Source organism: Perna viridis, chromosome 2, assembly GCF_037379345.1.
Source record: "Perna viridis isolate PV_CMFRI_1.1 ecotype Kerala chromosome 2, ASM3737934v1, whole genome shotgun sequence".
NCBI lineage: Eukaryota > Metazoa > Mollusca > Bivalvia > Mytilida > Mytilidae > Perna > Perna viridis.
The window spans coordinates 37,202,258-37,227,845 of record NC_142446.1 but is presented as its reverse complement, the minus strand read 5'-3'; the positions used below and the strand labels follow the sequence as shown (position 1 = coordinate 37,227,845).

The following is a 25,588-nucleotide window of genomic DNA, read 5'->3' as shown; positions in this document are numbered from 1 at the left end:
ATAAAAGTAAATTCCATGGGTTTTTGACATGCATAAATCACATCATGTCTGATTTTAATGAAGACTTTTACTTAAGTACAAATGTAATTTTCATTCAAAATTGCAAACAGTGAAATGTGTGAATACACAATGCTATAGGTCTGAATAAGTTGATATTTGGCATCAGATAAATAAATCGCCCAAAACATCATAGTTAAAGAAGACTAATAGAAAGTAACTAGGTAATTTAGGATTGGTTTAGTCCTGATTTCCTGTGTTCATTAACATTAAAGCAACAGAACTATAGTAAAAAGTCACTTTTTGCTAACCCAAACCTAAAACCCACTCCAACCCTAAGAATCTTAATTTCAAATTAAAAGGAGTTAGTCAATTCATACTCAAAGAGAATTTCTTATTTAAATTTTGAAAGAGATCAGACCCAGATATCACAATGAATAATGATAAAAATATTAGTGAACTGATAAAATCCAGGCAGTAGTTAAAAAGAACAGTTTAAAAGGAAAGTCCATGTATCAAATGGCAATATCAAGACAAAAACTGGAAAGTAGAAAAAACCCACAATGATCTTGACTTGGTACAGGCATTTCAAAATGAAAGGTGGGTTAAACCAGGATTTATAGTGCTAAACCTCCCCCTTCCATAACAGTTCATTTATTTGGGCAGCATCAAATTGCCACCAGTCAAAGCTGTTAAATTTCCATGTTCTTCAAACCTTCATTAACCATACACTCTCCTATCCTACCTTCATTTATTTACTTTATTTTTTGGGAGTGTGGGGTTTTTTGTTAAATAAGGTGTAATCTCTAACCCTATTGCTCTGGTGACAGTTTCTCATTAAAACAGTAAATAGGCAAATAGTCCAGAACTATCAATCTACAATACATCTGCAATTTAGAACTTTATGGACTGCAAGAAAGCAAATCTTGTTCTGAATAAACTGGACAGACATCATTTTTCTTTTTTCTTTTGGAACCATTGGATTCTTTTAGAGCTGTAGCTGTGTTTGTTGGTTTTTTATGTACATCTGCTTAAAGTAATTCAAGAATTAATCGCATTTTGGATGTTGAGCTTGTAGGACTAATATAAAACAGTTCTATGTCTTGTCCTGAAATGCATGACATGTCCACTTAGGATTTGAAACTATAATCAATCAATCAATTATTGAGTCAGGTATGAGATAGCTAGGTAATTTAGCCAGGTTCAACTGTAAATGTATATATTATATATGAATTTCTTCTTATCAAACAAAATAACTACCAGTACTGATACACTTATACATTAGCCAAAGCCCACAAACAAAATAAACAGCATAATTTTATTATTTTTGATAACCCTTACAATCAATATTTTCTTATTTCTAGCATTTCCTATGAGTAACAAATTCACACAGAATAACTATTGATTTAAAAACCTTCAAGAAGCTCTTTTCTTGTCTCTATAAGCAGATTTCCTCTGTGAAGTTTATATTTAGACACCAAGTCTGTTTCTTGAGAATTCTGCTTTTAATGTTGAAGTTTTAAATTACTGCAAAAGCTTCCGCATAATCTAGTGTTTAGTCCATTGATTGCCTCTGTTAAAGTTTTAAACATAGAGATTGGAAAATATGGAAACAGTTGAACAATGAATCTCTAAGGTTTATGCTGAATTTAATCTAGTTTTTTATGAAATTGTCAAATTCCTAAATAAATATTTTAACCGGCTTGTTTAAAAAATCATAGAATGTATTCCTTCTTTTGAAAAATAAATTAGGAAGCGTGCAATATTTTTTTTCTCATAATTTATTATTATATTTATATTCCTTTTTTTTTTAAATTTATTTATGCTTGTTTATTTAGCTGTTGTTATTCTACATACTGACCTTCATTCTGTCCTACATTCTGACCTTTATGGTAAACTTTCCCAAAATTTGTAGTAAATTGAAGTTTTTTGTGTTATATAACAGTTATATTTCTTTGTTAGTATTTTAATGGTATTAACTACACACTCTTACTATTTATAATATACCATATGCAATTTACTATGTTCTATATACAATACACCATTTTCCATTCACCATATACAATATATCACTAACCATTACGATATACAATTTACTTGATACAAATTCAGTATATGCATTTACAACAAATAATCATTCACCATGTACAATTACTACTTAAAGTTACCACTTATCTCTCACCATATATACCATTAATAACTCACCATACTGTATGACACACAATGTACCATAAACCATTTACCATAAACCATTTAACATTTACCAATTATTGCTCATGATACAATATTATTTCCTTTTCTTAATTTTGCATGGAATATTTAACCTTGGTTTACAAATTGAGAGAATTGAAAGATTTTTTTTCATGTTACTGTGTACAGATCATTAAGTTCTTTTTTTTTTCATACATGTAATTTTTTGATTGCATTATGTAGTATGGAGAACTTAAATTTTCATCTAAATTTGAAGCTCAAATTAATACCAAGGTCAAGGTGACATATTGAAACTGAATTGTACTGATAAAAAATCTTCCTTACCCTTATAATTAGTGCGAAATGGATACTCGCATGTTTTGAAAAGAGGCAAAATGAGGTACCTATTACTGTGAAAGTACTTTAAATCATGGATACCAATTTTTATGGATAAGGGAAGAAACCCAAGCTCTTGGATTCTTGAAATGGTGGTTTAGAGGTTTTCGGTACACCATCAATGAAAATCTCCTTTTTGTTGTGAACCAAATTTTGTGGTTTGGCCTATCCACAAAAACCATGAAAATTGGTTACCCACAAACCATAATACTTTGTAAGAGTCTGACAGTAGGTGAAAACTTGTTATGAAAAACATAACATTCTACCAGATACTACCAGTATTTGAACCCAGTGATATTGTGAACCTTTTTCAAAACTACCTCATCCTTTCTCTGTCAAGGAAGTATGCTTCTTTTTTTCATTTTGATTTTGGAGTAAATGTATAAACCCTTGAATTTGTGTTTAAATGATTAAATTTATACAGAATGTCAAGAAAAAGATAAGTCACAAACAATTAATATTTGAAACTTTGAACAGAAAAAAGATATATCCTATCCTTGGACTACCAATTGGGAAATAATATATCTTTTTAACCATATTTTTTTGTGTGGACAGCCTTATTTCTGAGGTAATATAAATAAACAATATAACTTGCGTACCATCTAACATTCTAATGAAAAATTTTAAAATATCTCCATTGATGCAGAGATCTGTCTTTCTAAAGAGAGAAAACCTTCAGTAAGAGTATTTTGTCAGATTAGTAGGTTTTTGCATATTTCAGATTTTTTTCACATGTTGCCTGATTCTTACAAGGACTTACCCGTAAAAGACAACCTAGTACATACATTTTGTACTTTGTAAAAAAGTCCTTCATTTAGATCAATAACCCAAACTCCATTTAATGACACAGTACCATCTTACTCTAAAGACAACTGTTTAACGGCATTGGATATAATTAGCGCAGCTCAGTGACACAGATGTCAGGCTGGTTAACCACAAACTTACGCTGTGTTCATCTCCTGAGGCTCCATCTCACGTCATTGTGCGGTTACAATGTAAATCTAATGTAAATTATCCACAGTTAGGAGACGCAATTGGGTTGAGTGTAGACACATGCGATAAACAATAAAGAGCTTACGTATTGGATTCTTTATGAGTTTCAGATTGTCTTTTGTTTGACTGGTTAACAGAATAAATATTTAAATATAGATGTAACTTCAAGAACTTTTTTTTTGACAAATTGTAATAGATGTGTATGTTTAAAAGTGGAAGACACTTTAAAATCATAACAAATGTATTGAGACGGTAATAAAATGTAAAAATATGTATTCTATGGTCTTGCATGTTTTTTTTTATGAAAAATAATAAATATATAAAACTTTTGATTGAAATGAAATCATCTGAAAAAATGTAAAGCTAACATTTTGTCTGGCTCTAAAATTGTCCCTTTTGTGACTAATATTTTAGTGTCAGTCTCTGTAAGGTTCAGGCTGGTAGAAACATTGTATATATAATAAAACACCATTTCGAAAGTGTTATTGACCTGACTTTCTAGCAGACTTACTTTAATATATCTTTCCAGAAATTTTTATTGGTCAATACAGTTTTTGATTTATCACTTTGTTGCAAAATCTAATAATTCTTTCTTCATAAAAGTCAAACAAAATTTCTCTTCAGTGAGGGAAAAAAATACTAGTATAAATTTGGCTGCATTATATTCCTAAAACGTGTTAAAATGTAGATATCTTATGTGGATAGAAATCAATACTATATAATTTAATTTTTTTACAAAGTAATATTAAACCATTTTGAATCTGTTTTAAGACTTTTGATAATATCATTGTGATGTGGCATTGCCTTCTTTTTTATTTGTTAGCATACTTTTAACATAATGCTTCTAATGACACAGGTTACTGATCCTTCCAATATTATTACAAATTTTGTAGGTCTTTTTTTACCTTTATTAAAGAGTACTTTATTAGAATTAATGCCTAAATATTTAATAACAATGTTTGAATATTATCAAATACACATTTTAAGTGTATTGTTTTTGCATTTATTATGGGCAAGTTATCTAAATTTTCTCAAAACTAACCATAACATTTAAAACAGAGTGGGAATTGCTTAACATCAAAGGTTTGAATCATCAGAAATTCCTCCTATCTTCTATGCTTTGTTAAATCTATATAATGGGGAAAAAGAATGAAATTAGCAACTGATGAGAATTTGCTGGATGCTGAAATTGACATGTGTTCTATAATTAGTAACATATTCCAACATCCAGCTGATAGCACTGACTCAGCTGTCAATCAATTGATTGAAATGATGCTAAAAATAGTTTTAATGAAAACCAGCCATCCACTTCCAAGTGCTTTTTGCTATTAATAGTTGGGAGAAAATGATACAATGTGCTTCCCATCAGCAGGTTCAAGTGGTAACATGGGATATACATTGTTACCTGTCAAATTACTTTGCTCTGAGAGGTAAACTGACTATAAATGAGCACTTATTGACCAAGCTTAAAATAGGAACAGAATGTGACTCATAACTGGTTATGTAGCTTTATTGCTAACAGGCACTTTTTTACCATGTTTCTCCTTCAGTTGTTAACTGTTGTTTATTTCTCAAGCATAATTGAAGAGAAAAACAGCTGATCTTGCAGAAGTTTCTATAAAAAGTACTTCAATGACTATTATTTCTTGCTGTAATGAGATTTAGCATTTTAGTAGGTAGAAAGTTATAAAGTCCTAATTGATACAGGTATAGAAGCATCCTTGAGCCCTTAAGACTTGAGAAGTACATAGTTTTTAGTTCAAGGACATGAAAAAGGCCTTTGATGTTATTTTTTTTAAATTTTTTTTTCATGTTAAAATAACTTCTCAAAAATTAGTTATTGACTAATTTCTATCCTACTATTTATTAGCTCACCTTGGCCAGGTGAGCTATTGCCTTCACTTGGCATCCATCGTCATCACAGTTGCTAACAGTTTTTCTAAGCATTTCTTCTCTGAAACTACTGGACTTATAAGCAATAAACTTGGTATGAATATTTTTAGGGTATTTTGGATATAACTGATATAAGGATTTTGGACCGTCAAAAAAGAAGTCCACCATTACTAAAAATTGAACATAGGGGTCAGACAGAAGTTTTTTACATACCAGTATATCTCCAAAATCATTATGTTTAGTATTCAGCATGATGAGATCTTTCTCTGTCTCTGGTCAAATTTTTGTTTTAATCTGTTAAGCCACGTTGCAGTTACTGCCCTTTTTTTATGTTTTTTTGCTAGTTTTTTGTTATTTCTTTCAAAATTGTTGTCCTCTGACACTACTTGACCAATTAGAACCAAACTTGGTATGAATGTTTACTAGTGTATTCTGCATAGAACTAATGTGTGGATTTTTTGTACATAGAAAAACATGACTGCCATTACTAAAAATAGAACATTCTAGTCAGCCAGAAGTATTTCTCATAAATCTCAAAAACATTAGGTTTAGCCTAAATCTGACCAAGCAAAAGTGTTCTACATGATGAGAAATGTTTATGGTTATAAAATTTTGTTTTTTGATGTTAAGTCATGTTGGAGTTATTGTCCTTTTTCGATATTTTTATGCTATTTTTATTGTTATTTCTTTCTAAATTCTTCTCCATTGACACTACTTGACCAATTGGAACCGAACTAAGTATTAATGTATTCTGCATAGAACTGACGTGTTGATTTTTGGTCTGTCAAAAAAACATGGAGACCATTACTAAAACTAGAACATATAGGTTAGACAGAAGTTTTTCTCATAAATCTCCAAAATGTTAAGTAAAGCCAAATTTTTTCAATTGCCAAAATGATGCTTATGATAGTCTGCATAGGATCAAAGGTGTCAGACGACTCCTTGTTAGAGTTATTGCCCTTGAAAGGTGAAAAACAATGTTTTTAGCAGTTTTCAGTCAATATCTTGTAAACTATATTAGAAAGAAACTTTCAATTGATGATATAATCCTTATGTTATGTCCTACATAAGACTTCTTTTGAGTCAAAATTGTTGGAAAACTCCTTGTTAAAGTTATTGCCATTGAAAAGCTAAAATTTAACCAAATGAGCAATTCAGGCTCCAGGGAGCCTCTTGTTATTAGATATTTTGGTGCTTTGTATAATTATCAAGTTTTGTTTTTACTCCATTTAACAGTGGTACAAAGTTCTTGCACTGTGGTCATCGTCATCATCATTGTCTTATTTTTGTGTTGTTGCCAGTATTGGTGAATGGATCTCTGTAATACTTTTACTAGGTTTTGAATTGATTTTTGGGTTAAAAATAATAAAAAATTGGACAAAACAAGAAATTCATCAAACTTAAATATATTAATAGAATCACTATGGATCTCTTAGGAATAAAAAAAATAAGCATATTTAATGCTTGCTCTTTATTGCTAATTGCAATTTTTAATGTTCTTTGAATGATTTTTTTTATTTTTATTTCATTATACCCTATAATTTAAGTTAAACCCTCTAACCTTCAATCATCTAACTGCCCTGCCCACATTAAATCTTATGGTTGCCTCAAATCTCATAACTTTAAACCAACACAAGAAGTACCATCATTCAATTCATTTTGCCACATTATACTCTTCAGACTAATGTATAATATTAATACAGAACAATTTGATCAATCACACTGATTGTTCTAGAATCATCTCTGGGTATTAATACTACAATTATTTAGGTTATCATGAATGAAGTCTGGTTGGTGATCCACAGGATAGAGAAATGTCAACATTCTGACATTTGGTGATGACAATAAAATAATTCAAGTAAATTGTTTCTTCTTTTTCCACTCCCACACATCCTGTCTAAAACAGTAATGATGCTAAAATAATCTTTTAGTTAAGCATACAATGGACTATAGGGTCTTCAATCCTTACTCTGGTTCCTGTTTTAAGAGGAAGTCATTAAAACATGTTGACCTATTTGTATAAAATTCCAATCTTCTAAAGCGGTCATGTTCAGACAAAGAATTTTTTTCAGTTTGGCATACATAGTGTATTTAAGTGATTTGCTCTATAGTTACATTTTGAACTGCAGATTTTCCACAGTTCGATCTTATTTACCAATTTATATAATTGTCAGAGATAAGAAAGTCTGAAATTTCTGAATTGGAAAGGTTTTCAAATGCATGTATATTCTCAAAGATAGAGATTAAATTGTCAATAAAATAGACTTATATATGTATATATCTTTTACCCTTCTCAAAAGGAGGGGATATACTGTTTTACCCATGTCAGTCCATCTGTCCATCACACATCTACTAGTTACACCCACTTGATATTTTGACACAAGCTTTATACAGTCATGACATATTTAATTTTGGATTTAACAAAACACTTACATGTAAGTTTTGGTTCAGGGGTATCTCTAGTGGGCATTAGCAAACAGATTTCTTGTAAAGCCTGCCATAGGTATATGTATGAGTAAAATTAGCAGTAATTTGAAAGCCAGTTTGTAAATGTAAATGTTAATTCCATGTTGAATTAATCAATGAAATCTTTTGAATCAACTTGAAATGCTTAAAAGCCTTCACACCTGCTAGATGTAAATCTACAATTTTGTCAATCATTGTGACTAAAATCTGATTGTTTTGTTGTTAAAAAGTCAGAAATACTATGTCAGTTGTTAATCATTAAGTCAGAATACATTTTCACTAGTGATTTACTACATTTAACAAGTGCCATGTCTTGTCTCAGTGTCCTAAAGTTCTCAATATGAGGACTTCTTTAAATCATTTACTCAAATTTTGTCCAATCCATAAGCTAAAAATCAAAGACTCTTGGATAATTATTCCCCCTTGAAATGAAGTTTGAGGAGGATGTTATAGGTTTCACCCTGTCCATCTGTCTACCTGTCATTAAGTGCTTTTCAGCAAATCTTGGTCTGATGTGTTGTCTGCAACTCCTCCTTAACAACTAGAAACCTGAAAAATTCCATTTAGTGTTATTTACATTCCTTTAGAATTGCAGAATATTATTATCATTCTATTTTAGCATTTATCTTCAAGTCAATGCTACTCAAATGAAAAATTCTACTAATATATGATTTATAACCAAGTTACAAAAATTGTAATTAATTACTTTTTGCTGCATACTAATTTTAGCTATTTTTTTAATTGAGGGAGAAGCAAAAATATTGGTGTTATTAACTATATTTACAATTCAAACAACAATACACAAAAATATACTCACAAAAGATTCATTTTCAGACAGAATCTGCACAATTATAGAAGTCTTTTCTGCACTATCCTTACTTTTTTGTTTGTTTTATCCTCTTCTTTCATTTTACTTTCAGCTTTACAAGAATACTAGTCCATTACCCATACTTGGTTTTCCTTGTCGTCTTTGTTGTCATAGCAACCTGTCTAGCTCTGTCCTTGACCCTTACAGATTTACCTACCTTTGGAAACCCTCTTGATGTGAGTATGAAATTATGTTTTCTCTTTTGTTTTCGAACATAATCTTTTTTAACAACTTTCTAGTTATGTTTAGTCATATTGGGTAACTTTTAGGTATACATGCAAATCTTAAAATTGTTTTCAGTATTTATCATTAATTTTTGAGTGCATATAGGGTTTGTAAGTCTCATTCTAGTTTCAGTTTCCCTTCCGTAATTTTCGGTGTAGAACGTATTGAAATCTGAAGACCGATATGCATTTTAGTGTGTACTTCCGGGAAATTCAAACGCTGCTTCACAATGCAAAATCTTCTATTTTATGCTATTCTAAACATTTTTATCTCTTAGAACTTTATAATTGTCATTTTTAATCAGTATTTTTACCCAAAAATGATACTTTGCTTTTAATATTAACTCAATGCTATGTTAATGACGAATCTCCATACATTTGAATTGTAGACTAGGACCCATTCTTACGAAACCACAGAGTCATGTGACGAGACTTACATACCCTATTATATAGTGTAGTTATTGGTGAAATCAATAAAAACTAGGAGTTTTTTTTTTATTACCCCAGCAAACAAAGTTGGGTGGTATATTGAAATCAACCTGTCTATCTATACATTTTTCTGGCCACATTTCTTGTAAGTACAATTCTTTCTAAATGGCGCAATAGATTTTGTTTTAATTTTACAAAATGTATATTAAAGTTGGGCATCAAATGTAGATGTGCATGGAGGAATATAATTATTGTTATATGACACTAAAGGGAGATAATCCAACTTTCGGATTTTTTCCTTTTGAAACTTTATTAGTGCATGAAATACCAGTAATTTAATAATTGTCAGTTGATTCCAAAGGGAAATAATTCACTATAGATTTTTATTTCCATTTGAAGCGAGGGTATTCGCTTTGTAAGCTTGCTCACAGTATTTCTAGTGATGTATTTTAAAAGGTATCTCATTGAAAGAAATAGTGTATTGTATAATTGTTTGAAAGCAGTTGATATTTATTTAAGCATGATATGTGCAAAGCTGACTTCCTTAATCTTGGAACTGGTTGTTTGAACTTTCAAATTTGAAGCTGCACTCCACTTGTTAAAAATTTCTTGGAACTGTGCCTGAAAATGTAGAAATAGCTTTTCTTAGTCCAACTCTATGATTAAAATCTGCTCCAGATTTTGGACATAACCCGCCCACAGAAACATTTACATTTTGATATTTAGTCCATTAATGGATAGAGACAACACAATATCAATCTATAATTTACCATCAAAAAACATTTCTCGGCTGCTCAGTTGAATCATATGGTAATGGAATGATTTGTGATTTGAGGAAATTGAAAGAAATGATGTGCAAAATGTCAGCTTGACAGTGTTATTTGTATAGAAGGAAAACATAAATTATATTTTTGTTGATTACTGTATAAGATTGCCCTAGTTTTTCGACTGTCCAATTTTCACCTAGGCCTAGGATATTAAGTTAAAAAAGTGCAGAACAAAAAATTATGCATCAAGTTACAATGTTTGAGGTCTTAATTTCTTTTGTAATTGAGTTCTCATATTACTGATAGGCTAGCATCACATAACCATAGTCTAAGGATCCAGTTTTTAAAAGCATAAACATTTTCTACATGTATCTTTTCAGGGTTTTGAACCTCGTGGGACTGAAATCGGGAAGAAACTGAACACCTTCCATAACATCGATGTTAACAAGGGGAATGAACTCTCACTTTTACCGTCTAATTTCCACTCTCTTGTCAATGTTGATAACATCAATGATAATGAAAAAGATGGCACTACGTATGAACAAAACCAAACACACACCTTTATTAAACGTAGTGCTAAATACAACAATTATTTTTGTAATTTTTCCAGTAAGTACCAGTATTTAACTATATATCTAAGTAACTACAATTGTTTATGGATAAAATGACTAATAATTATTTTTATATATAAAAGTGACAATCATAGATTGGTAAGTTTTAAATTGAGCTTCCTTGGGTCAGTAGTAAATGGATACTTGCAACTGTCTTTTCATGATTGACAAATTTTCAAATACTGTATATCCATTCTAATGCTTCTTTCAAAAATTTCTGTGCAATGACATTTAAAATTCTTTTTTGAAAACAAAATACCTGTTCATACCTTAAAAAATTGAGGGTGTCAATAAAAAATTACAAAATTAGGAATAAATGAACCAGGAACTTATAAAGTCATACAATAAAATTCTATGTTACAACAAGTGTTCCTTTAGAATTGTTATTATCATTTTGTGTTGAATTCCAAATATTGGAAAAGAGACAAAGAAAAAAAAATTGAGGATGGATTATTTTAAAAAAACAGATAAAACCAATTACTTTTTATATCTAATTCTGACACAGTTATAGACCACATTATCAGTCTTTTATTGTGATTTGGTTGTTGCACTTTTGAGATGAAAATTATATACTAGTAGATTTTAAATGAAATTGCAACTTTTTAAGAGTTATCATTTTTATTTTGGTTTTAAAAAGACAATGAATATATGGTTTTCTTCAAAATACAGATCTGTCTACAAAGAGGACAATAATTTCATTACAAAATATGGCACATATAGACTGAAAAAGTGGATTTTTCTGTACCTTGTATCATCTCTACCATTACCATTTCTAAAACTATTCACACTTTAAACTTAGCAAAGTGGTAAGGCTGTTACATGCTTTGTTGCATTGATTACAAATGATTAAATCTAACACATGTAGTCATTTGTCACTTTCAGGCAAGAAGTACAAGAAGTTTGCCCATATTGCCTTCACTGCTCAAGACAACTCGAACCTTTTCACTGCTGAAAATATACGACAGATGTGCCATATAGAGGAACAAATTATACGTTCACATTCTTCTTTTCATGAACTTTGCTTGCGAAAATCTGAAAATAGTAATCAATGTTGCCCAAGTTGGTCATTGGGCAACTACATCTCAATTTTATCGCACAGGTCTAATTGCTCAGAAATCACCGATAAGGATGTAGATAATGTATATAAAACTCTTCATAAATGCTCAAAATATTACTTCAACTACACATTGACTCATGATTGTGAAGCTGTTAAAAGAAATGGACGTTCTTATTCCCGTTGTAAAGACATTCCCCGAAGATGTGTGCGTATGAATGCTGTGTTTTCTATCTTGCATCATTTAACTGATATCAACTTCATACCAGAAAGTGCCAAAAAATCTGACAAGCCATTTCTAAGATATGCTATAACATTTCTACCAGTTTCTACTGGAATCAATACAGTTAGCTTGTACAAACATATTGAAAATTGGTTAGATTATTCAAATCAAAATATACGTATAGCTGGAGTGGATTTTGGAATAAAGTTTACTCTGTTTAGTGATTATTTGTTACAGGATACAGTATGGATCATTGGTGCTGTGTCTGTTATATTTATTCTCGTTTGGATCTATACAGCTTCCATCTTTGTCACCCTGGTTACATTTTTCGTCATTGGATCTTCCCTTGTTGTTTCTTACTTCCTGAACAAGATAATATTTGAAATAGAATTTTTTCCGTACATGAATCTTGTGACTGCTGTTATTGTCATTGCAATTGGTGCTGATGATGTGTTCGTTTATTGTAAAATTTGGAATTTATCAAAATCTGAGCGAGCCAACAATGGAACTTTGGAAAAGGTTGTGTCTGATACAATCGGGCACTGTACTTTATCAATGTTCGTAACAAGTCTAACAACATCAGCTGCTCTTTATTCTAATGGTGCTACCTCTATCACTGCCATAAAGTGTTTCAGTATCTACGCTGGGACTACTGTCATGTGCAATTTTGCCATTACGATTTTGCTCATTCCTGCCGCATTAATTATTCATGATAAGTGGTGCAACTGTGAAGCATTATACAGTCCTGAATATTCAACAGATAAAAACATCTGCTACTTCTTATGCAAAATACCATATAAGGTTTACCATCATATTTCTGATTGGTCAAGGATATTTTTTGAAAAACTACTTCCATTTATTATTGTGAAATTTCGATATTTATGGATATTATTATTAGGTTCTTTAGGGATTGGTGGCATTATTGTGATATTTGTTCACCCAAAGCTCAAACTTCCGTCGTCTGACAAATTTCAAGTTTTTTCATTGAGTCATTTAATTGAACAATATGAATTCAAAATTAAAAACCACTTCTATTTTGAAAAATCAAAAGATTTTGAGGAATTGTCTCTTTTTCCATTGACTTTCATTTGGGGAGTTTTTGCAACAGACACGGGGGATTATCTCAACCCAGCAAGTGGAGGGAGTTTAGAATATGATAGCTCATTTAGTCCATTATCGCTTTCTGCTCAATCATGGTTGATACAATTTTGTAATAAGCTTAAAAGTACAGATTTTTATCAACATGTACCAGGTTTACAGCTCACAAGTTGTTTTTTCGATGCATTTCGAGGTTATTTGAATGAAACTTGTAAATATATGGAAGAATACCCTTGTTGTAATAATACATATCCAAAATCAGATGAAATGTTATATTGCTTGTACAAATACATTCCAATGCTTATGAACACTCCTGGAGTTTCGTACGGGCAGGGATCACCTGGAATTCGTTATGTTGATAATAGAGTTAGTTTATATATTGTGCAATATTTAAGTAATGAAAGATTTTCATACTCATATACAAAGACCAAAGATTTTTACAGGAAGGTTAATGGCTGGTTTACTCAGGAACTCAAGTCAGCTCCACCCGAAATGAAGAATGGCTGGTTTGTCAGCCATTTTGCATTTTTCGATCTCCAACATAGTCTTTCAGAAGAAACGCCCATTGCCATGGGAATTTCTCTTGCTGTTGTTGCTACTGTGATTTTCATTACAACGTTAAATGTTTTTATTAGCATTTTTGCATTAATTAGTGTTGCTTGTGTCATGTTTTTAACCATTGGTACTTTGGTGCTCATGAATTGGGAGCTGAACATTTTAGAAGCTGTTATTATGACCGTAGCTTTGGGAATGTCTGTAGATTATACATTACATTATGCAGTTCTTTACCGCATTGCACCTGATTTAGACCGGGAAAGTAGAATAGTTAGATGTGTAAATGGGTTAGGAAGTGTAATAACTATGGCAGCCCTGACTACATTCCTTGCAGGGGCATTTATGATGCCTTCTACAGTACTTATATACAAAAAATTTGGTATTTTTCTAATGCTCCTAATATCAATAAGCTGGACGTATTCAACTATATTTTTTCTTTCTCTGTTGTGTGTTTTTGGACCTCTTGGAAGATTTGGACAATTCCATTGGCCATCTTGTGATATGTGTGTAGACACTCCAGAAGAACACCAAGACAAGACTAGATATACTATATCTGAGGTATCAACTACTAGCAGTGCATATCCGGCAACAACCAGCACTGCTACCACCTCAACGAGTGAGTCACGAGAACTAGAATCAATGTCTGATGACCCACTTGACCCTTACCCGTATCCCTATGCTTTGCCTCAACGTAGGCGGTCAAGGTCAAGGGGTCAATATCATGAATATGTAAAAGCACGCACAAGAAGTGACAGCCCATCAGAAGAACTGAGACCAAGTCGTTCTGAGGGCTACCATTCAAGAAGGGGTAGTCGCGTGAGATTTTCAATTGGTAGCATTGAGAAGACAAGTCCTAGTCATGATTTGGAAGGAGATCAGAGACGTTATGGTAAAAGAAGGTCTGTTGCAGAAGACTCTGTATTTGAAGTGTCAGAAGAGTCACTTTCTTCCCTTACAGGTAGTAATAAACCTGAACAGCATTAATGGCCACTTGCTTTAAAAGGGGTAGAAATAAATTTTTCTGGTGTAAGGATATGTTAAATTTTATCAATGGATGAAGAGTAAAATGGAAAAATCTTATTAATCTATATTAAATGATACTGTCTATTTGTAAATCAACTCTCAAATAGGGTAAACATAACCATCCTTTGTCTCAAATTATCTTTTCGTGGCAACTACTTACCAGATGTAATGAGTAAAATGTATTTAGGTGAAAGACATCCCATACAAATTAAGCATGGCAGTTGAAGTAGATTTTACTAAGTGAATGTAGAGGGCTGAAATTTCAAACAAGTTAAGTAGTAAAAAATAGTTAGACCTAGCTTATAAGAAGGGGGGATATTGATGAGGTTACTTTAAAAAGGTGTTGAGATTGCCTGTCTTGTCAGAATCTTAACTGTAACCATACTAATAAATCATTTTGTGTTAGACATCTATGAACAAATTCTATTTTTGGGGGAGGGGGAGCTGATGCAGAATATCATAGGTAAATTTTAGATGTAATTTCTCTCCATTTAATAATAATATTGTGCATCTGATTAGTTATTAAAAATGTTTGTATATCTATATCATTTGTATACTTGCCTGTGTTATGTTTACAGTCTTTTTAGATGTATTTTTATTGTATTCAAATGTAAAAAATTAATGCTGGTCGTCATCTGGATGATGCTGGTAATCTCATCTGAAACTTCCTTTTTAATATTTTGTTTTGTAATCAGATTTGTAATAAATTGGTGTGAAAAAGTACAGTGAGAACCACTTTCCAACTTTAAGATTGATTCCTTTTAGATAGGTGTTGGGTTAACCAAGATTCAAAATACATTGAAATTGATATAAAGGGTCTTTGAAAAGTGTCTGGTTTAGACAGGTTTTGGGGTTATTCAAGGTTTAGTTTAGACAGGTTTCACTGTATGGCTTAGGCCTTAAAAATACCTGTATTTCCACTTAACATTTTTGACAACCACTATTCAAGTCTGAATGTATCTCTACAACAAACACGTCAAACACTTTGATGAATAAAATGGTTTTGCCTACCTACTGACCCTAGTTTTTCAGAGCATGTTAGTGGAAAAACAGGTTGGTTTTTCTATTGCCTTATGGCACAAATCTATTATATATAATATATTACCAGTCAAAATATTTTGTTATTTGTTCACTAGTACTGACCTTTCATTGTAACGTCAGATAAAAGTTTAATGAGTTACAGTGTTATAGAAGCCTTCCTTACCAGTGCACAATGTCCATACACACTTTTTTTTTATTGAGATCTTGTTGTCACAGTAATGATAGTGATGATGACACTGTAGAATGTTTATTCTGATATTATGACTAACATTCAACATAAAATTTACAACTTTTTGTAAAATCAATGACAAAGTCACAAAGTTGTGCTAAGCAAACATGATTCCTTTGAATTTCATTCATATAATATTTTTTTGAAGATTTATGATGTCACAAATAGTTTAGAATACATACCCTCCAAGTTCTGCTAGTTCCTAGTTTCTTGCTTCTATATATTTCAAGAGAAGCTGTACAGGTTACTAGTTTAATGGTCAGTTGAAAATGATATAAGGGTTGTTTGGATGAAAATATGTTTCATGAACATAGGATCGTGATTAAATCAATGTGAAATCTACAAAATATGGAAAGCTAATTCAGTGCCCATCACCTAATAAAAATAATCTAATACCCTTAAATTTGTTGGATTCTGTTTTATCCTAATTGTTCTGTGTCAAGGTCTATGTCTTATATTGTTAACTCAATATCTAAAAATCCCACCATGAATCTGGAATGAACTTTAAAAAAATGTTGACCAAGCCTCTTTCTTCTACATAAGGTTGGAAAGTGCACCTAACTCTGATGTTGAAATGTGCTGTTTTTCTATCAACCATATAAAACTTTTAAAAGGTACATTTAGAATCTAAATCTGTTCATAGATTGTAAGTTTAGTTAGATGAATTGTGTTACATTTTACCTACGTTAAAAAAAGCACCAAAAAAATGCATATTTCACAATGAGCATAATAAAAATTAAAAAAACTTGAATCTTTATTTAGTTAATATACCAATTAAGGATATTGTACTTATGTCTTTATTTACAATTTTTTTTATTATGTTTGTTGACATTTATTTGAGTTGGATGGTTGTATTTGCAATCATATTTTTTTACCATATGTGCTAGGTGTGTGCTAGAAGATTTTTTGTTAAGAGAGATCCAAAGACTATAGTCAATATCTGTCTTTATTATAAATGACTTAAAAAGTTGTTTTTGCCTCTTAAGTATTTTGAAAAATATATTTTATGCCAAGGGAGATAACTGTTGGATTTTCACTGTCAAGTAAGAACCATGCATGTTGTGGAGTTATTGTGATTCATCAAAAACCTCATATTACTGAAGTGAAATGCATTTGGTTTGATTCAGAAAACATTCCCTACATATACTTGAAAGAGCATGGTCAGGATTTGGAAGAAAGATGTATTAATGTAAAAATTGGTTCAAATGGATTGCAAAAGTTTTAGCCATATTTATTTCTAAAAACCAATCAAACAATATCTCTTATCACATCTCTTTCTCAACCTTAATAGTGCTTTCTAGGTGTGTTTAATGCATTTCATCAATGAAAAGTTCCCAATTAATATGCAATTAGTGTAAAACCATCAGCCAGCATCTTACATGGACATATGTATTAGGTTGATTTGAAATTTTCATATATTGAAAAGTACACAGTTTTGGCCCCCAAAAAAATGTTTTGATGAGACAAAATAATGCTCTTACGTTTTACTTTTTCAATTTTTTACTTCACTCTTTGCCAATAACACTTTTGCAAACAAACTGATATCAACATCATCCAAAGGTTCTTGGCTAATATTTGTACATTAGGGAAATATTAGACCCAGGTCAATCTTCTTTTCATTATTGAGCATAGGTAAATTTCACTTTAGCTAATAGTGTAGGTGAAATTTTTTTAACACTATGGTTTTTGGAACTCTAAAAGTTAATTATATATACAGAAATCCTCTAAATGTCACAAATTTATTAGGCATCATAATTTGAATATCATTGTATTGTTTATCATGCTGTTGTTTCTGTTTAAATTTTATCTTATTTTTGTATTTCCATTATTATTATTACAATTATTATTATTATTATATTAATTCATGGTTAAATAATATTTCATAAATAAACTAATTTTATTATGTATTTATGCTAGAAAGATTTTGAGCCATTCATGATCTATTCATGTAGGATGTCGCTGAGGCTCTGACCCTAATATTTTGACTGGAAACTCATAAGTTTCAGCAGAAGTGAAATTTTGGTGAATTCTAAAAAAGAAAAAGTACTGTAAAATCAGTAAATAAAGTGTCATATTATGTATATAGCATACATAACAGATCCAGAATTACAGGTTGGGGGGAAATAATAAATAAGTAAGAAAGTAAATTTTATTTAGAGTCAGACAGAATATGTAAAGAACATTAGCTCTGTAGAGCTCTTGAACCAACTTGATATTTAATAACAAATAACAATCATAAGCATACAAGACATATTAAAACACATATAAGACATAGTAAAGTAAACATGAGACATAGTAAAGACATAGTAAAGTAAACATGAGACATAGTAAAGTAGACATGAGACATAGTAAAGACATAGTAAAGTAGACATGAGACATAGTAAAGACATAGTAAAGTAAACATGAGACATAGTAAAGACATAGTAAAGTAGACATGAGACATAGTAAAGACATAGTAAAGTAGACATGAGACATAGTAAAGTAAACATGAGACATAGTAAAGACATAGTAAAGTAGACATGAGACATAGTAAAGTAAACATGAGACATAGTAAAGACATAGTAAAGTAGACATGAGACATAGTAAAGACATAGTAAAGTAAACATGAGACATAGTAAAGTAGACATGAGACATAGTAAAGACATAGTAAAGTAGACATGAGACATAGTAAAGACATAGTAAAGTAAACATGAGACATAGTAAAGTAAACATGAGACATAGTAAAGTAGACATGAGACATAGTAAAGTAAACATGAGACATAGTAAAGTAAACATGAGACATAGTAAAGACATAGTAAATAAAATTAAAGAATTTTTGGGGGGTATAATTTGTAAAAAGATTTTTTTAAAAAATAAATAAAATAAAGGGTTTCATGCAACAATTTTTTCTCCACTTGATCAGCATGCCTTACCTTGGGTCTACACCAGTGTAGGAAAACATTGTTGCAAACAGTTTTAATATGTGTAAAATACATATCAGCTACTAATGAATGTATAACAGATAGGTAATTAATGACCCTCAGCTCACCATGAAGGTTTTTAACAAAACTACCGAACTGATATACTCTAGGCAATAGTCAAAAGGAAAAGTAAAAAAAAGGGAAAATCTGTATAAGAAATGGCAACTGGAAAGTATGAAAATGTATGAATACTGCAATGATCCCGACTTGGTACCAGCCATATGATCACACTTTCTCTGGTTTACACTAAGGTCTTCCTTTGATTATGAGATTTCAGCCCAAATAATAAGAGGTCCTGCCTATTTGTTAGCTGACATAGTCAAATTGCCATCACTTGACATCTGTCAACTTTGTCCTCATGGCCTGTTTACAATTTTTATGCCACTGCAACGTTTAGTTGGGGAGCATATTGTTTTATCCCTGTCCGCCCGTCCATCTATCCATCCTGTTCAGGGTATATATATATTCTGCCTAACTCCTCCTGCAGTATTTAGGTTAGGAAGTTGATACTTGGCAGAATGATTATATATGGATTGAAGATGTGCTTATTATCAGGGTTCTGATTTCTATCAATATTTGACATTTTTATGGATAGTTGCACTTAGCCATTTTGTCACCATTTTGAGGGAATAGGGTACATGTTTATTCGGATACATCCTTCTACAGTATTTACGATAGGTAGTAAATAATTTTGAATAATCATGAAGGTTGTAAACAATTTGTAGAAGATCCTACACACAAGAGTGGATCAACATTAGATTAAGTGTTTGTTCCTATAGACCAATGCTATCAAATTTTTAACTACTTTCTTTGATCATGAAATTGTTGCCATTCTAAAGAATTAAAGCTCCTAAGTATGAATTGACTTTTATATATCAGAAAATACATATGGGGACATCAAACGTGTCGCTCAGACACAACAATCTTCTCATAAATGAATTTTAACAACCAAAAATTATGAGGTTGCCGAAGCTGTGTTAAAATGGCCAATGAGAGTTAGAGACTATTTTTTTCTTCTTCTTTGGCCGCTGTGCCTTATATTATGCCCCGCGACAAACTATCAGGGGCATATTAATTTACCCCTGTCCGTCCGTCCGGATTACACATGATCATGGCTTGTCCGGCTATCTCTTCGTGCAGTTTTTGAACTACATCTAAAATATTTTACAGGATATTTCTACACATGGTGAGGGTGTGCAAGGCCCAAGGATTTTGATTTTCGTGAAATATTACGGAAATTGGTGATAGTTAGACTTAGTCATTTTACTCAGAAATATATGGATCATGGCTTGTCCGGGTATCTCCTCGTACAGTTTTTGAGCTATATATGTATTTAAAATATTTTTGCAGGATGTTTCTACAAATAATGATGGTGGTCAAGGTCATAGGATCTTGATTTTCGTGAAATATTACGGAAATTGGTGATAGTTACACTTAGTCATTTTACTCAGAAATCGGGCTATATGGCTTGTATGGCTATCTCTTACTGTAGTTTTTGAAATATATCTAAAATATTCTTTGCAGGATGTTTCTACAAATAATGATGGTGTGCAATGTCATAGGATCTTGATTTTCATGAAATATTACGGAACTGGGTAATAAATGGACTTTGGAATATCACGGAAATGGGTGGTAGTTAGATTTTTGTCAGAAATATATCATTTTTGTCAGAAATATATCCCAAGCAACTAAGTTAGGGATTTGTTATTTGGGGTATTAACATTTTTTATGTGTCCGTCAGTCCGTCCATCGGTCCTCTTTTTCTCATCGCAAATAGTCTGACACTACCAAACAGAATTTCATGACACTATGTGGCCATGATACAATATGTAAATATGCATATATTTAAGAATTTCTGATCCCCAAATTGATCCCCAAACCATGAGTATCACAAGTCTTGGAAGGATTTCTGAATCTGCAAACCATGTCTTCATACAAAAGTAAACATGTTCCTAATTTGGCAAATTTAGCGAGCGGGGACATTATTAGTGTCTTACAGACACATTTGATTTACTAAAAAAAATCACTACTAACAAATGACGCGGCGCTCCCGTGATAAACAGGGCTTTTAATTATAGGAAAATTTCGATCTTGCCTTTTTACCGGTAAACACCCGTCAAAGTTTTGACGGGACGCATTATGGTATACAAATGTTCGCCGTCCCATCCCTCTTACCATCGTAAAGATGTTGCACCGTAACTTGAGGACAATTTATTCAAATTTCTTGAAACTTTGTATGGTTGTTTCTTGTGATTGTCAAGTGGTCCATATACATTTTGGTGAAAATCAGATTAAACTTTTCGAGTTATAGGACTTTATAACTAAAATACATGTGTTTTTTTCACATGTCGCCGTATCTAAAAAACCTATTTTTGATTATTGCATAAACTTTACACACTTGTTAGTTATACTAATCTGAAGATCTGAATACTTTTTGATGATTCTTTTTCATTGGCGGATCCAGAGTTTTAGATAAAGGGGTGGGGGGCTCTGAGGGTATCTGGAACAATTTTTCAACAATTTTTAAAAATTGCAATTTTCTAAGGGGCCCCCCCTCCCCCCGAATCCGCCACTGATCTTATTTTTGAGGTATTGAATTTTTTATTGAGTATTTTAGTATAAAAGGGTTGTTTTTTTTTCAAATATTGAGCTGTTTTAGGGAATTCAAGAGGTGCATTAATTCTTTTAAAAAAAATATGTATGGTGGTTGGGTCACAATACATTGCCTTCCACCCCTCCCATACATTTATTGATGGAATTGCCCTTAGACAGAACTGATATAGGGAATTTATTTTAAAGAAACATTATACCATGAACGCTGAAACATGATATAACAATTTTTGTTTCTCTCTTTTATCAACTTTTTGTTTTACGGCACTTTGAAATTTTCAATTTATGTATTGATATGCACAATTTTTGTTGCTAAAATCTTTGCTCCCTTAATTATTGCTTCAATTTGGTATCGTATTTTTGTCGGTCTCTTATATAAACTTCTTATTAAGCAAGAATAAGAATGAGTCAGGAAATACTTTGCAAGACATCCTGTGCAATCCCGTGTTATTCCAAAAACATTATGTCTTTTTTTTTTCACAAGACGACGGGCGTATCATGAGCTCGTGGCTCAGCTGTTTATTTATAAATAATTCCATCCTAGACCCCTATAAAAATCAATTTATAAAACCACTGTTTCACACTCTTCACGTTGACGTACTCCCAAACAGTTAGAGTGGGGAAACGCTCTCGGACCCACGTGGGGTCTGGGAGTAGGCCAGAGCGTCAACAGAGCAGCCCAGCCGCTAGTAGGACATACTCTGACTGAGTTCTTCGGTCGGGTATCCCGAAGGCTGGGCTCCGCTACCTCCAACTACTAACAGACATTTACTAACAGAATCCCCGGTCGTGCGAGATTCGTAAGGGTAGTCAAGACCGTAAAAACCCCCAATCATCATTACCACTGTTTCAACTTGACATTTCATTTTGACGCTAATAGTTTTGTATAACACCATTGTTTGTATTGCCTTGACAACTTTAGAGTGATTATGTAGCTCATTTTACCATTCTGAATCGAGTCACTATCAATGCCTTGCCAAAAATGACATTTCTATTTGCTAAAAGATAATTTGTCATAATTGATGTAAAAGTTGTTTTAATTATTAATGTTATAAGCTGGTGCATTTGTTTCGACTACATCGGATTGTTACCCGCTCTTTTTTATCGTATACAAAAAAAAAATCGAATGGAAAAGGACAAATCGAGTATTTCCTTAACCATCAACGATATAGTAGCATTAACCTTGACCTTTAGACTAGAAACTTTTACAGTCTTGTCTTCGATTAAAGGGGAGAAGGTCACTAAGTGGTTAGTCTCGAATTATTCGGTAGTAACAAGGATTTATATATATTTAACTCCTTGGTAGTAATTATGAAACTAGAAATTGCTTGAAGCAAGATGAAGCCTTTAATACTTCTTATTTCCTATTTCATTATTTAAAAAATACCTCAATTAGAGAAGAACCTAATACGGAGAAACGATGACCTTTACACAATATGTCTTCTTTAAGGGAATCAATTTCAAAGATGCAAGCCTCATTCACGAGACAAAATGGTGATTGACATTCTTAAGTGGCGTCCTCTATAAGTGAGCTTAACTGAATTTTCTATATCTTTGTTTAAAAATATACAAATGTAAGCTTTCTATCAAACCTTTGTTTATTTTATTTTATTCAATTTCTTATTTTACCAACCCTTTACCAAATTATGAGTCTACCGCCCATCCTGTCATAACATCCTTGGGAACACTCTTAAAGGATCATCCTTCAACGTCGATCTATCTTAGCACAGAGTTAATGTCTGTTGCTAATCATATATCCTGATCAGGTTTTACCCGTTGAGGGAATGGAACGATATGCTGAAATCATCTTTGTAGGTAGACTTTTCTCCGTTCATTACTGTTCACTTTTGACCTTACTAAGTTCAAAGAATTTTATTTTACCAACCAAAGGCCCACTGGTGCAATGACAGAACATTTATGATTAAGGACACAGATACATGTATAAAGACACAGTAAAAATGTACAGTCATGCACAATTATATTGCTATAGCAAGTTATCATTCATATGATAGTGTACTTTGTCAGACAATAAGACCGGGGAAGCAGAGAAGCTACACATTGTTTTCCAGCATAGGAGAAGCTTAAAAAATGATCGATATTGAGATTTATCTTATTGACACTATTTCAAAATAAATATCTGTAAAAGTCACCAAGGGACGGTGCTTAATGAAGTACAATTATTATTATTGTGCTTCCCCTCGTGTCTGATGCAGAAAATCATTTATATGATAAAAAAACAAACAAAAAAGTAAACAAATGCATTGATTTAAGAAAAAATTGTTACATGAAATAGATATGTTGTGGTGAAAATGTTGTCTCCCTTGAATTTAGAAATGGATTTCATCTTCAATTTCCTCTAAGTCACACCGCTGACAAAGTAACAGATGTGGAAGGATACCTTCATACCTGCCATATTCAATTTATATATGATGAGATGAAACCCTTAACTTTGTCATACTTCTCCTTAGCTCAGAATCGTCTGAATATAGCTGAAATATTGCTGCTCGGACGTTAAACCCCAACAAACAAACAAACAAACTTAGCTCAAAATCACTCATTTTTCCAAAAACTCTGATTTGTTTTAATTAATGCATACATGTAGATACGGTGTTTCCCCTGAGAATTTTTTAACATTTCAAATTTTATAGAAGAATTTGTTGCAGTGAGCCATACCATGATGGTTTATTTTGATCATGTATTTTTTTTTATTGGGGGAGAGCTTGTGTTCACCTTGTAACAATAGAAATGAATGAGCAATTTCTATGATTTCAGGAATTTTTTTTTTCAATTTACCAGCTATAGAATCTGCACAGGAAGCCATGACGTCACACACGGGAGAACATTTTCTGTTTAGACCAAAATTCAGAATTAAATTATTACGTGTACGAGACTACATTGACTACCAGGTCTTTTTTTTAAATTCTGGGCTCCGGGGATAGGATCGATGACTCCCTGCGGTTCAGGCAAACACAGCGACTGCGAGACCATCCCTGTGGTTTTCTGTGAAACTCGTCTCAACGAAAACGTGTCTTCGTACCTTTTTTATCTTACACTACAAAGTCATCTTATTTAAACAAGGCGTAAAAAAAAGAGAAAACAAGTCCTAATTAGAGAATTTTTCGTCTTGTGAAAACGCACCGATGCTTAGTTCGAATGAACGAGGTTGCTATGTAGGGATCATGAAATAAAACGTGTCTGTAATTTCGTCCAGTTGTGACATTCCTAAAGGCATTCAACCTTTAGAAAGTTCTTAATTATTTTACATAAGCAGTATCTTAATAGGCAAAAATGAATGGATTGTCACGCCATTTATCGCACGGTCAGACATAACATCAAGTTGAAGTTATATAATATTGTCTTTGGAGAAACTCGTCAACAATGTGTAACCGATGGGTAATAGCACCTTTATAGTTCAAGTCATTAGGTCCTTTTTAAGCAATTCTTTTCTGTGTTGTATTCAATAGGAAATCGAATATCCGTTAAAAACATTTGTGTTTGATTTTTTAAGGAATATTGTTCATATTTTTGTCGGAAACGTACATGTTCATTTTTGTTTTAATTTAGTTCCTGTCCAGAAATTTATTGTAAAAAGAAGGTTCAATATTTTGTACTAGTACTCATTTTGCCCAAATTTTGCGTTAAGTTATTAAAACTTTCTGAACAAAAGGTCCGAAACGCGATGTCTTAACCCTGAATCCGCCCCTTTGATTAACTTTTTCCACCATCCTGTTCGCCTTCAGAATATACGCATGTACAAAGTAATACCCGATCGGACTAATACTAGTAATCTAATAATTGAAAATACTAAAAGGAATATCAGGACAAATCAAAGTTAAATGGTTGTGTTATTTGCCTTCGTATGTTCCTCACTTTTATTTATTTCAATGATCATAAAATGCTTCAGAAAACGATTGTTGCACACGGTACAAATAAACAGGATATACTAGACTCATGAAAATGC

General features: G+C 31.9%; 1 protein-coding gene across 12 annotated transcripts in view; it reads left to right on the top strand.

The window, feature by feature from the left end:
* LOC148624896 (protein dispatched homolog 1-like) overlaps nucleotides 1-17,964 on the top strand; it is a 68,440-nt gene extending 50,476 nt beyond the window's left edge. For all 12 annotated transcript variants that reach the window (XM_088568008.1, XM_088568005.1, XM_088568006.1 and 9 more), the window contains 3 exons: nucleotides 8,856-8,979; nucleotides 10,604-10,832; nucleotides 11,717-17,964. In XM_088568008.1, coding sequence (XP_088424134.1) covers nucleotides 8,856-8,979; nucleotides 10,604-10,832; nucleotides 11,717-14,748 — 3,385 coding nt within the window. In that variant the 3' untranslated portion in view covers nucleotides 14,749-17,964. The remainder of the gene's footprint in view (nucleotides 1-8,855; nucleotides 8,980-10,603; nucleotides 10,833-11,716) is intronic.
* The last annotated feature ends 7,624 nt before the right edge of the window (nucleotides 17,965-25,588 follow it).